Raw genomic sequence first — 15,632 nt, 5'->3', positions numbered from 1 at the left:
TAAAAAGAAAATGACCCATAATAACTTGTAAGCTGTTTGCATTTAAATTAAACATTGACAGTAAAGTTATATTCAACATATGATTGCACCCTCCTGCATCTCTTAAAAATGGAGTAAGAAAATCTCACATATGTATTATTTTCTTATTTTTGCAAGAAGAAGTCATGTCTATTCTTTAAATGCTGTGACCCCAGTCTGTCTCTGTTATACAATCAACAAGTCGCTGTTTCCATGGTAACAAAACAGTGTGCATAGGCAGATCTGTCAGAGACATTTATTTTAGAGAAGCTGTTGCTGTTACTCAGGTGCAGGTGCTGTCAGATTGATAAAGACATGTTTATCTGATGTGGGATGGCTGCAGAAAGACCCAAGGCTGCACATCATGTGAGCCTAAAACTGACAAACAAGAAAGATGTGTGTGTGTGTTAACACACTGCCAAAGAACAAAATCAACAGGGATGTTAGAAATGCAATAGTGAGAAGCAATTATTCACATGTAGAAAACATTAAAGTCATGTGCCAAACTTTTCAGCAAATTGTCTTTAAGATCAAAATCTTCAAAGAAGTTACCGAAAACCCTAAAAGCTCCATTTCACTCTGCATACGATAATGATTAGGTAGAATGTTACTGACAGCAAAGTTATAAAAATACTGAATACTGGCTGGTTTGGAAAGGTTGCCTGTTGGTGTCAATGCAACATCTACATGTTTCTGCTTTGCATTTGCATCAAATATTTATTGCATCAGCAGGACTCTGTGTAACTAGACAGCATGCTCAGGAGACAGCTGCATAACTCAATCATAAGACTTCCTCTGGACAGATGAAAGTAAAGTAGAAAATATTTTTTAATTTACCAATCGTGCCTTATTTGACAATAACACATCATAAGACTTATCAAGTGCAATAACTCACCTGCTTATATTTGGTAAGAGTAGAAAATTTTTTTCTAAAGTAAAAAAAAAGCAATCCTAAAAACAGTACTATTATGCATAGTGGGCCCTCATCTATTTGCAAATTCATCTATTTTCAGATTTTTCTGTGGAAAATGACTCCATAATATTTATGGAAATATTTTTTCATAATCAAATATTTGAAAGAAAATGCAACTTTGGAGGATAAAATCCCCTGATGTTATCCTAATTGACTCACTATGGACCTTACCAAGCTCCGCCCACAACCGACCCACGTGACCGCAAGTTTCACAAAGCCTGGCAGCGAGTTGTTTCTATGTAAACATGACTGGATTAGTGCATCATTTCTACCGGATTTTCACAATATATCAGCTACTAAATGGACAGAGGAACTAACAAGTTCATGTCATCATCTGGGAGGAGGTTACTGGTTTCTCAGTCACAAGCTGGTTGCAAACCTGAGGCCAGCAGGTGTCAGTCAGTTATGGTAGATCTGAAATTTGGTTTGATGACGTCAATATGAGAAGCTACAGGCTGATAGGAGGAACCAAAGAGCTCTGTAAAGGTAAAGGCAAATCTTCTGAAGCTGGGATATAATTAATTTAATTTCACAGAATTACCTCGGTAGAAGCCATTTGTTGTGTATGAAATATATTTGTTCTATTTGAAGTTTGTTGTGAATGACGTAAACTCACAAACAAACGAGGTAATTAGTCCAACGTTTAGAAACTACAGCGGCTGTAATGCGCCACAGCAAAGGTAAACAAAGGTAAAATAACCGGAACAGGTGATCAACTCAAAACCACTCCTACCTTTTTACTCTCTCTCTTTTTGTAGTTTAAGCACACCTGTTACCGTGGCAACCGCCTGCGCCCCTTAAGACGAGCAAAGATTAAGTTAAAAACATAACATTCAGTCCGTTACGATATCAAGTTTCCAGGCTTGATATTTATTTCTCGATTATTAATCAGCGCTTCCCTGAACCCAGCGATGGTTGACTGACTAGCTGTACTTGGTGCTAACGTGGCTAACAGGAGTAACAGTTTAGTCCAAAGCCTTTTCTGCTAAAATAAAATCTTTAGTGTATGTCAGATACAGACACATTGATATTGATCTGTTTAGCTAACGTAAGACTGTGTAGCAGACAGGCTTCAAGGTGTAGAAGTTGTATCAGTTCTGCCATTATGCTGTACTTAGCTGACGGGAAGCTAAGTGTGTTTGTGAGACAGCCACGCACGTGACCAGGTAGAATGGACATCAGCCAATGAAAAGCGGCCCCTGTGGTAAGGTCCATTTGCAGGGGTGGGCAATCCTGGTCCTCGATGGCCGGTGTCCTGCAACTCTTAGATGTCTCCCTGGTCCAACACGCTTTGAATCCAATAGCTGAATCACCTCCTAAGTGCAGTGAAGTTCTCCAAAGTCCTGCTAATGACCTCATTATTTGACTCAGGTGTGTTGAAATAGAGATGCATCTAAAAGTTGCCGGAGACCGGCCCTGGAGGCCTGGAGTTGCCCACCCCCGCGGCTATTGGCTGATATTTGCAAAGCAGCCAATCCAGGAGCGGCATTTATTTTTCTTGTCGCTGATTGGCTGGACCATCCAGTAGCGGAAATAAGAAATTCAGTAGCTAGCGATGTTAGCTTCTGCGGTAGCGCTAATACGGTTTTCTCTGTTTATATTAGTTGATATTAAGATATATTTGGGGTTTGAACTAATAAAATAGAGTTATAAGTGTTTTTAGAGGGGGGTCTCACACAGTTTGTTTGTTTTTAGTAAGATGGATATATTCCCGTCATAGCCGTCACTGCTCTAAACACAGAGCATTACACGTGGGTGTATTGCTGAGTCAAATTATAAAATTTCAAGAACAATACTTGAATTTACATGAAAATTTCATCTAATAAAAGTATAAATGAAGGTCTCCTACTGACTTATTCTGCTGAAGGTTTTTATTTTTAAAATTTGTTTGTTGATGTCTGTCACTTTTTAAGTCACATCTGAGCTCACTTTTAACACAGGTGTCGCTGAAACTGTACCAAGATGACAAAGATCAGATTAAAGTAGAAAATTTTTTATAAATGTTATTTAAGCTACCATCGAATTTGCTTAGTTTAGTAAAAACGTTTGATGCTCCAACCAGTGATCATCAGGTTTGCAAATCTATTTAAACATTTTTCAAGCACTGATATTAATTTAGGTTACAACATACCATTAAAAAAAGTAGGTAAAATCTCCAGGAAGCATTTTTGCTCATTGCGTTCCCAAAAAAGTATCTGAGTAAGATTACCATGTAGTGAAAGACTGTGCTCTGTTTTACATAACAATTATCTTACGACTTAAAGGACACTTCACACTACAACAGAACAAGTGGATACTGTACATAAAAACATATATAACATAAACTATATAAATCAGCTTAGCAGTCATCAACAAGCCAGCAGAGGGAGCCCTCCTCCAATGAAGTAACAAGACTATAACCTCTTGTTCAATGAGATATCACTTGGAGTTGGTTTCACAATGTGTTCAGAAATAGTCATGAAGGAAGAGTGAATTAAATTATTTAGTAATCTCTATGCTTAACGAGCGCCATTCCTCTCAATTATTCAACATGCGACTGAGAATTACAGTGAAACATCACTCTAATAAAGACTCACTTCATCCCAATTAAGAAGCGTAACAGAATTCTGTTCTAAATAAACTAAATACTGGTTTATTAAAAATTTATTATATTTATTATAAATTTATCTCAGGTTGATTTTATTAAATGGATGTAGAACCTTATTTTTTTCTGTCTTTTATCAGATGTTTATAGTACTGAATCTGAAACAGCTGGCTTGTTTTGGCTCGCAAGGTTTGTTCAGATCAGGAAAGCTGTTGACCTGGAAAGGTCAACAGAGCTGACCTTTTCAGGTCCTTGACAATGATCTATCTGTCACGGATAGATCATTGACAGATTTTTACATTTTTGGTTGTCATTGTCAGAGTTGTTTTAATGCAGATGATCTAAACTGTAAACCATTGTTTTTACTTCGTTATTCATTGTGTTTGTACACTTCTTGAGATTTTGCTCTGTCTACTAAATGACAAAAATGTGTTTGGTTGATCTTGTTTACAGAAGGAAAAGTTGAAGCGGTCTGTTTGGATGGTCATGTGTTGAAATAGAAAAACCGCATTCCAAAGTAAGTGCTTTTCTGACTAAAACATGACTCTAGCTTAGAAGGACTGCCATTTTGTGAAACAAATCTTTATAGTTCTCATAGGAAAATCAATGTTACAAGATCAGAACCTACTAACGAATGAACAAAACCAGTATAAAACACTTTAATCAGTGTGTTTTTAGCAGCAGTTCAATAACACAATTAGCTAATGAGATTAGTTTTGAACTTTTTTTGTTTAGCACAGCCATAGAAAACCCATGTTATGTCTGAAAATAATCTATTTCTTCAAATCACAAACTATTTTAGATATTCTGTAATCATTGCAGCATAATTTAGTCCAGCTTTAACTTCAATCAGGACCTGATTTAAAGTGGGAATTATTCAGTTAAGTTTTAATTAATTTATACAAATAACATTTAAAATAGAAGCACCCCTTTTTCATGCTAACTTCAGCTCTCTACAGGGTAAGAACATATTATTTTTTAGATTTCTCCAGTACAATGGTTTAAAAAAATTATGTATTATGTTTAAAAATATTGCTATTTTATTATTGCTATGCACTGTAAAATAACAGATGGCTATTTTAGATAATTAGGAAGCTACTACTGGCATATGGCAATATTTTCTTGATGTTGATTGTTACCATTTTCCCTGTTTCCATGTACCAAAATGTTGCAACACGTTTAAAATGGTCAGGGCTTCTTTAATGCTAATTTAGCCAAACAAAAGTCATGCTAACATAGCACTTGTAGTTAGCATGCTTTGTTAACTACAAAACCTCCTAACTAATACCTCCTAGTATTAGGTGATACATACTTTTGCTTAGAGTATTAAATAGCCTAAAATTCCCCCACAAATTAACTTGACAAAAACAGGGAACATCTTTTAGCAACCACGGCTACAAAAGTAGCCCTAAAATAGACTTTAAATCAGTCAAAATGCTTCCCTGTGGTCCACTACAGCTTGAACATTTAACCTTATTTGTCACTGGTTCATGCAATGTACCTTTGCCTCTGACTTCATGACGATAACAGAATCAGACATAGGATGATACTAACACTCTAGTTTGTCCTCAGGTCGCCCGCCTTCCAGCAGCGAGAGGTAAAACACAATATCCTTCAGCTGCACCATATCCAGAGGACCGGGAGGGGCAGAGGTCTTCAGAGGAGTCGAGTTGCTTTTGATGAGCTTAAGGCCTGCAGGGGGACACAAATGAAAGGTCAAAACATCCTCCAAGAATGCCTCTGTTACCCCAAATACCTGCTGGTTAGGGTGTCTATCTTCACAGAACTGATCCATGGACAGAAACAGGCTAATGTGATTCCTATCTTATTGTTTTTAATGAGATAGGAGTAAAGACTGAAGAAATTATGTTAAAAAAAATTCTTAAATTTTCTCAGAACCTAGAAGGTATATTGTACACTGCACAAACAAAAAAAAAAATTACCAAGTAATTTTGGTCTACACTCTAGTGCAAATATCTTATTACACTTGAAAAAAGACAAACTAACTTAACTTAACTAAAGTAACTTTTCAACAAGATATAGGTGCTTGTTTAACTACATAATTCCTTAATATTAATGAAAAAGTACTTGTTCTATTGGCAGATAAATTAACTTATAACATAGGAAAAATGTCTTGTGATAAGTAAAATAATCTCCCAATGGAACAAGAAATTTTTAGTAATATTAAGGAATTATTTACTTTTAACAAGCATATATATCTTGCTAAAAAGTTACTTTGCTAAAAATAATTTTTTTTTTTTTACTTATTTCAAGTTTACAAAGATATTTACACCAGAAACTATACCAAAAACATTTTGTAAGATTTTATTTTTTTGCAGAGTATAACTATCTTGGAATGAGAACTGGACAATATGTCTGAAAAACATATTAGGACATAAGTGTTTCATATCAGTCAATATCAATAATTATTGATTAGGTTTTTGATCTATGTATCTGAAATACTGGCAAACTGGTGATGTGACCTTTTCCTCTCTTATCAACAGTTTCTGTATTTTTTTAAATTTTTAAGCAATTATGAGTCACAGTGGTGAAATCTTAAACTGCTTCTGTGCAAGTTACTCAACTGGTCGTTGCTAGGTAACCAAAGAGTGAGTGAGTTGCTAGGTTACCAAAGAGTGAGTGAGTTAGTTGATTCCACCAGCCAAAATTTTCATAATGTTCCTACCATGGATATGTAGTTTTAGAAAAAAGTTTTAGAAAACTACATATTAAGTTCAATAAATGTTTCAGCAAAGTAAATTTCTGGAAAGTATCAGGAAAGAACCTTCTACATCCGTTGGAGGTTCCAGGACAGTTCTGAAAAAGTTTTTAAGCATATTCTCTAAATATCTGCAAAGCACTCCCTATATTTTGAGGACGTACAAGCTACATTATGTAGTTTTACAAAAACGTTTCTTATTCATGGAAAAAATTACCACAAAAGAACAAATAAACCTAAATTGTTAGAGGCGGAACAACATTTCTTTCCAGCAAGGATTTGACAAAGAATTGGGATAATTAGTAATACTAGAGAAAGCTACTTAATGCAAAAGCTGGAGGGATTTTAGGACATAACAGATGTTTGTATTTCACAGAGTCCAAGGTGAGAGAAGTTGGACAGTTAAAGAGGCGGAATAGCAGTTGTTGATGATTTTGTAGAAACCCAAATGACAGTACCAAAATGTTCAAAATGTAAATTTTGCATAATACGTCCTGTTTAAGGCAAAAGAAATCCTCAAAAGTGCAAACAAATAGTTTTTTGTTTCTTTTTATAATGTCAAAGTTAAGTTCGTTTATTAGCACACTTCAGCAACAAGGCAGTTCAAAGTGCTAATTATGAAAAAAAGCAATAAACATCACAATATGGCAATCATCAATCTAATGTACATCAAATATGCTGATCAATGTTTCACTTTCCACTAATCAAAGGAAATCATTTTACCGTTGCTTTTTAATAGGCAAGGCAGCTACTTTGGATTTTTTCTTCATATTTTCTACTTCACAAACAAAATATCCCACATACAGTCTAACAACAAAACTACATGTTAGTTCTTAAAATTATTGCCTCAGTTTTCCTGCAGTGACTTTCTGGAGCCTCGGTTTTGTAACATGAACAAGCAGGATCGTTGTACAGAGATATTTGACAATGTTGCTAAATATCTCAAGGGCACAACTGCTTGGTAACACTTCAGCACCATAGCAAAGATGTCACCCAAAGTGTAAAATACAAGTGTGAAAAGAATGTAAATACCAGTAATAAAAAAAACTAACATGATTTGCTTCCTCCCAAAATTTCTTGGGTTTTTGCTTTTTTGCCACAATTAAATGTTTTTAGATCATCAAACAAATGTTCAGACAAATATAGCTTGAGTTAATGCAAAGAGAAGATTTTAAACAAATATAAATAATAAAGCTATCCAAACAAATATGGCTCAATGTAAAAAATGAATACTGCCATCTTGTTGTCATCCAGATTAACCTGCCACCACCCTGTTTGATTATTGGTATAATGATTAATCGTTTTATTAAATTCTCTCAGTTTTATGCCAGTCTGTGACGGTCCCTCTATCACACCATACTGACACAAATTATTATTTGTTTCTTCTCCGTTGAGGACAAATTGGACAGTTTCCCCTCAAATAGTTGGACAAATAAAATGCTGGACTCCTTATTCAATGTGTATCAGTTGGACTTTGTGCTGACCGGTGTCATTTAGTGGAGAAATCTGTGACTGAACACATTGTGCACATTTATCTTGAAAGTTAACTGCAGTATTTGTGTTTATTTTATGGGTTAATCTATGTACTGTATGTTTTATTTTGTGGTGTTTACTTTATTTGTTTTTCTACACATATGGTACTAGAAGCAATCATTCATGGCATTGTTTTTAATAAATACTGACATTAGATCCAGTAGTCGTCCCAAGTCTTTAACATCTAGTCTTTAGTACCCTAATCACTGCTACAATTATAATTGAGATTTCACTTATTTTTTACTCACCATAAAAATTTGCAGCTAATTCAGCCTCTACATCAAGTGTGAGCCAGTCATTTTGACACTACAAAACAACCGGTACCTGCTGTAATGTGTTATGGTTCCATTTTGCCGTCTTTTTGGCATTATTACGCTAAACAAATTTAGTGTAAATGCTAAAAACAAACAGAGCCCCTGCCAAGGGAATTGGCAGACTCTAAGATTTGCATTTCATGCCACCTGGCTGGATGCTGCAGCAGAATTATAACATCTGATTACAAATATACGAGTATCTACGTAACACCAACATCTGCTGTGTTTACAACTGACTGTTTGCCTTGGGAGGTGGAGAGAGGTTTCTTTCTACACTTACCAGAGACTCTGGGCTTGTCAGCAGATGAGGGACTGGGTCTGGGTCCCTTGTTGCTAAACGACATGAAGAGATGTTGACAGAACTCCTCAGGGAGTTCACTCTCCAGGAAAGTCTGCATGAAGACCTTGAAACCTTCAAAGTCAATCTCCTAAAGCCAAGACAGAAACAGATGAATGGTCAGGATCCTTCCACAATCAAGTCTCAATCAATCAGTCAAGTTTATTTGCACAGCACATTTCAGAAACAAGGAAGTTCAAGGTGCTTTATGTCATAAAAATACAAAAATTAACAACTCAAGCATTATATTTTTCCAAGTGCTGCCATTACAATCAAAACGTTAATTAATGTTTCATTTATTATGGTTCAAAAGCAACTCTAAACAGCTGGGTCTTTAGTCTAGTCTAGATCTAAAGGAACTCAGTGTTTCTGCTGTTTTGCAGTTTTCTGTAAGTTTGTTTCAGATTTATAGAGCACAGAACCTGATTGCTTCTGGTTCCACAGACTGATGAACCTCCTTAGTACACTCCGTTGTAGAGCCAGTGGGTATCGGTTTATGACTTGGTACTGATTGTTCATATTCCTTAAATGATTCAGATCTGAATATCTGATATTTGTTTGTTTATTTGGATCGCCAAGCCATTTCCGTAACAATGGCTACTGTTCCTGGTGTCCGCGTCATAAAAAAGCATTTGTTACATAAACAATTACACACACTTAACATAATATTAAAAACATTATTAAAAACATATTAAAAACAAAAACAACAAAGTATAACACTTTACGTAAATCTGGTAATTCTAACTAAGCTAAAACAAGAAAAGTTTGGTCTGATTTAACTTTATACAGTGAGAACAAACGTGTTTGTGCAAAAATCTGGTTTCAACTCTATATAAATTATAACATTTTTACCTGACTGAGGATTTCCTGCTTCTTTAAACGGAAGCATGAGGAAGAGATAAGTCAAGTTTAAATTACATTTTTATAATACATTTGTATACAGCAACCATTCACATAAACATACAGAAAGACACTTTCATTGTTTTAACTGGAGTCGAACATGAGACACATCAGAGTTTTGACTTTATACCGTCTTCGGTTTAATTGGTGTCACTTCAGTGTTTGTTTAAAATTCCTCACCTAAATAACTTACCCATGTTAGGATTTTATTTTCAGCACATGGAGAAGAAACTACACTATAAACGATTGGTTATGTAATGCAGTGTAAAGTCAACACACACCTCCTCTGGGTTGTATTTAGCCAACACTCCGTCTCCATGGAACTCCTGCAACACATCCTTCAGCTTCTTGGTAGAGTCTGAGGGAGAAATGTTTACAACATGTCACCACTTTCAGCTTCATTTATAGCCAAACTTACATCTGTTTTCACACTCTGCATTAAGGGCTTTTACACAGCTTTGTGTTGAAGAATTTAAGCAGATTATTTCTTTTTGAATTGCTACAGAAAATCTGCGTTTCAGGCGACCATTGCTGCAGATGTTTTGATCTCTATTGGGAACTTGTGAGGAGTAATGAGAGGTTTATAAGCTATATAATTGCATAAAAAGAGGTCATATATATGGATTAGAGACAGGAAGGATGAGTGGTATTAGCAGGGCTCTATGTTGTAACATTAATTTTTATTAACCTGAAGCTACAACAAAAGAAATGCCTCTTAAAGATCTGTGTTATTATAATTATAAGAGCTGCTAAGATTTCTAACTCTGCTGCCTCTTTTTTGTCTCCTGCACTAATTGCTCTGAATCTTTTCTTTAATCCAAATCCATTTCACCAACAGTGAAAATAAATAAATGCCTCACAGTGGACTGTGTGCCATTAGTACTGACCATCTTTATTAATGCACCATCAACGCAAGAAACATTTAGGAGCAAGCAGAGTGATAATAAATCCACTAATTACCGGTCTGCCACACTCTCCAGGCACAACTAAATAGTAATTTACAATTAAGTCATGGTCAGGATTTAGGTTCATAAACACAGGCTATTTTCTTCAACTATAAAAGCAACCTGAATCCGTCTCTATTGAATAGCATATTGCGAATGTTCACATAAGCAATTATATTGCTGAAAGGGTAACTCTAATTGTTGTCAGACCTGGTGAGGCACACAGCTATTAAAATGTTATGAAAGTGTGCACAGCTCGCTTTAATGAGGGGAAAGGGAGATGCAGAGGAGAGGAGATGGAGGATGAAATGCCTATTGTTACCAAACAGGAGGTTTTATAACCAGGAGCTGCAGAGCGCATGCAGAGCAGCCAGGAGCTTCTGGAAACATGATTATCTGAAATCTGTCAGCTGTGCGTCTTTGCTCCACATGCACAGCAACACAGATTAGTTCTCCTCTAACTATTGTTGCTATTTAAACTTGTACTTCTTCATTACAGTTACATGCAATATATTTGCACTTAAAGTTGCAGTATGTAACATTTACCAAAATATTGTTCATATATTTGTTGAAACTGCCATGTCATGACAGCATGTTATGAGACAGATTATCTGGGGAAAAAAATAATAAATCGAGCTCCGCTCTTCTCACAGTGGTAATTAGAAACAACCAATCGGAGCCAGGAGGAGGGTCTTAGCGCTGTCAATCACTCTCTGAGTGGTGCTGCTCATCATCTCTTCCCCCTGCCCTCATTGCTCTCTGTTAGCAACTAATACACTGCAAAAATGCAAAATCTTACCAAGTAATTTTGGTCTACTTTCTAATGCAAATATCTAATAATATTGGCAGATAAATTAACCTATACAATCGGAAAAATGTCTTGTTATAAGTAAAATAATCTGCCAATTATTGACTTAAAACAAGCCTATATAGCTTGATAAAAAGTTACTGTTAAGTTAGTTTTGTCTTATTTTAAGTTTACTAAGATATTTACACTAGAAAGTAGACCAAAACTAATTAGTAAGATTTTATGTGTTTGATGTAGCCTGTTATGGATGCTAGAACTAGTTAGCAAGGCCACAGATGATGGCAGATAAACAGATTTTCTGTAACAGTAATTCTTTGTCTGCCATTAGCACATTGAGCAGCGAGTACATTAAGTAGATTGACAGCACTAAGACACTCCTGGCTCTGATTGGTTGTTTCTGGTCAAGAGTTTAGGGAGAAAGTGGAGGAAATGTATCTTTTCACAGATTATCAGCCTCATAACATGGTTACAATTTAACAAATATGTAAAAAAAAAAACTAAAAAACTTTTTTGTATAAAAGTTACAGACTGCACTTTTAATTCAGAGTTAGTAAAACCAAGTGCTAGACCAATTTTTACAAACATGAATAAAAACAACTTGAAACTGGAAATGATTTTATAGTATATAGTATGAGTTGAGTTCCCTTGTCTGTTTATTGGTCCAGATTTGTATTCAATTCGAGAACAAAGTTGTTATTTTCAACACAAATAACTACAAGGCATTTATGGTGACAAACATTCATTATTCAGATTCACTGTGTGTGCTCTGAATAGTAAATAAAGATAATGGCTCAAACATCTGTGAGTTGTACTATGTACCATTGAAAGTGCATTGTAATCATTTTAAATGCAACCCTGAGGCAGCAACAAAAGATTTGTAGTCCAGTGCTGGAAATTTACCCAACCTTCTTTCTGTTCAAAGAACATTGTTTTGTCTTTCTACGGAAACGTTTCAGTCAGCGCTACAATTTAAATATTTTAACAGATATTACCATTAATGTTACGGCTGTCAGCTAAAAAGAATCACTGCATGCTCACGTAATAAAGGATATAGAGCAGAATTTGTACTGAAGCACCAAACTGGATGGTCAATCCAGAACCAGTGTGTGTGCAGTGACCGTTTGTTGAAATCTTTTATGGTTTGTTATGAAAATGATGGACTATGCCAACACCTCAAAGCATAATATAAACATCCAGAGAAGGAAAATAACATTATGTGCAGCAAATTAATCTGCAAATTAACCTGTCCTTTTGGAGTAAGCCGTGTCAAAATCCTTACCAAACATTATGTTGTGGTGTTACCACAGTGATAACACTTTTGTTTTAGTTACATCCATGCTTTGATGCTATCACAGAAGCTTTGTTTATGCTTGTGGTGCAGCGACCTCCGTAAATGTTTTGTTTTACTATGGAGGATTAGCAATCGCAGCGAAGCAGAAATCCTGCCAACTTTCCACTAATAAAACAGTGATTGAGTTAAGCACCCATCAAACACCTTGCTTTCCTGCCGAGATTTCTTTGTCAACTTGAAGCAGTTCCATTTTTTTCATTTATGACGTTATAAGTCAGCTAGGGAGATTGTTTTCAAGAAGGTATTCTTAATCTTCTCTAATCTTAACTACTGATCATGTTTCGTGATCAAGAACCTGTTATATCAGACAGTTATAGAAAAAATACTAAGTACAACCTTGGTGTTTCAACATAATTTCATAAATAAAGCAAATTAGCAGGTGTGACCACCTGGAGAGCAGTGGTGTGTTTTAACCCAATTCTAAAATACATCACCAATAACGCAATGCTGCATTTCCACTGATTGGTATGGATAGGGTGGAGCTACTGTCATCAAAGTAGCTCCACCCTCCATTGATTAGGAGACAGAAAATATCATTTAAAGGATAAAGAAATGATTAATTAATAGTTAAAAAGCGTTATATTAGACACTACTAAGTACCTGAAAGACCATGGTCAAAGACTGGCATAGATTTGTTTCACTTCAGAGGTGCAGAGAACCTACTGTGTGTGGATTATTTTTCAAAGTTTCCGGAGATCATCAAATCGAATGCAACACCAAGCTAACATGTAATCACTGGACTAAAGTCTGTATTCGCACGACACGGTGTGCCGGATGAATTGGTCTCTGATAATGGCAGACAGCTGGTGAGCCAAGAGATGGTGGACTTTAGGAAGAATTGGGTTTTAAACATACAACCTCAAGTCTTTTTATCCTCAGTCAAATGGACAAGTTGAGAGAGCTGTTCAGACAATAAAATACTTACTAAAAAAACACAGGACAGCGTTATTCTACTCATTAAAAGTCCGAAAATAAAATGACAAGTTTGGTTTACACTTTTGTCTGTGCAGCCGACCATGCAGCATCCCATCACCGTTTTTAAAGTCAAATCAACTAAATAAAAACGACGTTAGGTTAGGCTACAAACATGTCAGTTTTTTGACAGGCTTTATCTGAGCCCATAGGTTGTTTGACATCAGCAATGGCTGTGACGTCACGTGCAAAAGTTACATGTGAGGAATATATCAGTAAGACTGTCCTGAACTCAGACAAATTAAGATGAGAGCATAAATTACTCACACTGAGTGTATTCTTGCAGCAGGGCAAACTCTGCCGGGGTCAGTGTGACCCATTTGTCCTGACCGCTCATTGTGCTCGGTCCTTGTCGGTACGTTCTTCAAGCCTTCCCTGGACGTCACACGTCAGACGGTCAGGTCCATCACCGGCTGCAGTCACCTTCTTACCCTTCTGCTTTGCTTCCTTTGAAGAAAAGGTCAGAGAAAATGGCTGAGCAGGTCAGATGCAGCTTCTCTTTGGCTTTGTTCAGCCCACAGAGAATCTCAATGTCTCTCTTTGAAGGCAGCAACAGTTGGAGGCTCACTCATTTTAAAGGAGCATACTTTCTACATTTTTCCTGCAATTCATTTCCTTCTGCTGCATCCATTTCTGCCAGATTTTGCTAATATTCATCAACCTTTTTGGCCAGGAGAAAACAAAGAAGAGAACTTTTAATTATAGGTTAAATTTCTTAGCCAAATTAATTAAAATGAATGAGACAGCATTAGTGTGACAATAAATTAGATAACCTGATGTGACATCCGTCCCTGGAAGTGTTTCCTGGTAGTTACACCAGGCCCAAACTGTTAAATTTCCAGTGTATTTATCACAATATAAGCGTTACATATCAGTCAATAATTGTCGATAATTATTATTTTAAAAGTTTTTCTTTAGGAGGGTTGCTGTAAATAACTGAGATAGTGCCAAACTGGCACCTTTCTGTTTTATCCAGAGTTTTAACACTTTTAAGAAGTTATGAGACACTTATGGTGTCACTGCCAGTTACTCGGCAGGCTGTTGCTAGGTAACCGTAGTTGGGGCAACGGGAACTTGGAACTGCTTCTAACACAGCAAGTTGTTGCTAGGTAACCAAAGAGTGAGTGAATGTGTTGATTTCACTAACATAGCTTCCTTTGCCTACATTTTCCAGAATGCTGTGTAGTTCTGGATTGGAGTTCGGTTAATTTTATATATATTGAATATTAAATATTTTATCAGATGTATTAGCTATTGATTTAGATCACGTGTCTATCATGATATATATTGTTATTGATTTATTGTGCAGCCTTAAGTGTATTAATATTTAATAGGTTTGAATTAAATTATAGATATTCTAAGTCATATTATAGGACCATGATAGATAATATAGGTAATATAAGCCTCCATGTGGGTGGTGTCAGCTCAGGGTGTTTATTAGCCTATTGATTCCTGAAGAGGTTTATGAAAACACATTTATCTCCAGGTTCATCTAAAAAATGTGAATATCGTTGAAAAGTTAAATGTTTTTGCTATGTATTATATAGATTCATTCATTCTGTATGTTTTCTCCATACGGTACAGGGAAAACATTTCTAGTCTTTATTTTATGATTCACAGATGATGAAAGCCTAAAATTCAGTGTGAAAAAATTTCAAAATTACTTCAGACCAATAAAAAGGATATTTTTAAACAAAAATGTCAGGCGTCTGAAACGTTGATTGGGGCTCCTTTTGCGAGAAATACTGCATCAATGCGTCACAGATGCAGTAAAAATACAAAATATAATTGATACAAGAGCATTTTAGAAAGTCAAACTCATGTATTAATAACCTAACGCTGCTTTGAATGTCTTTCTGATCTACCCGCTGTGATCCTTGATGTTTTTGCATCATGTTTGAAATGCATCCGTGGTCGATGTGTTTATATTTCTGAGTGTTTGGTTTGTATTTTTTAAAAAGAATACAAGTTAAAAACTAAAACACGAAAACACTTGTTTGGTTCAGATTTTTACATGCGGCATTTCTGCAGCATGTAAAAAAACTCCTTGTTGAGAAAAAAACAATCTTTGAAAGCTGCTTTTGTGTTTTTCATAATCAGCACGACTGGTTGCTTGATTCAGTTCAGCAACAAAAAAAACAACAAAAAAAACTTTTTAGCTGTTATTTTAAAACAAAGA

The 15,632-nt window shown here is 35.7% G+C and overlaps 1 protein-coding gene and 1 long non-coding RNA gene across 3 annotated transcripts in view; one reads left to right on the top strand and one right to left on the bottom strand.

Moving 5' to 3' along the window:
- dgkb (diacylglycerol kinase, beta) overlaps window positions 1-15,632 on the bottom strand; it is a 72,682-nt gene that overhangs the window by 55,834 nt on the left and 1,216 nt on the right. Inside the window, exons 2-6 of one of the 2 annotated variants that reach the window (XM_028013305.1) lie at window positions 13,721-13,900; window positions 9,660-9,736; window positions 9,331-9,351; window positions 8,422-8,569; window positions 5,130-5,267 (exon numbers count right to left, since the gene is read on the bottom strand). In XM_028013305.1, coding sequence (XP_027869106.1) covers window positions 5,130-5,267; window positions 8,422-8,569; window positions 9,331-9,351; window positions 9,660-9,736; window positions 13,721-13,790 — 454 coding nt within the window. In that variant the 5' untranslated portion in view covers window positions 13,791-13,900. The remainder of the gene's footprint in view (window positions 1-5,129; window positions 5,268-8,421; window positions 8,570-9,330; window positions 9,352-9,659; window positions 9,737-13,720; window positions 13,901-15,632) is intronic. The other variant, XM_028013306.1, reaches the window with a different exon arrangement.
- On the top strand, window positions 1,425-5,281 carry LOC114142169 (uncharacterized). The gene is made up of 3 exons (XR_003594969.1): window positions 1,425-1,477; window positions 4,029-4,092; window positions 5,148-5,281. It is a non-coding gene; the product is annotated as an uncharacterized LOC114142169 (long non-coding RNA).

Source organism: Xiphophorus couchianus, chromosome 3, assembly GCF_001444195.1.
Source record: "Xiphophorus couchianus chromosome 3, X_couchianus-1.0, whole genome shotgun sequence".
In the NCBI taxonomy this organism is placed as follows: Eukaryota; Metazoa; Chordata; class Actinopteri; order Cyprinodontiformes; family Poeciliidae; genus Xiphophorus; species Xiphophorus couchianus.
This window is presented reverse-complemented; position numbering and strand designations above follow the sequence as displayed.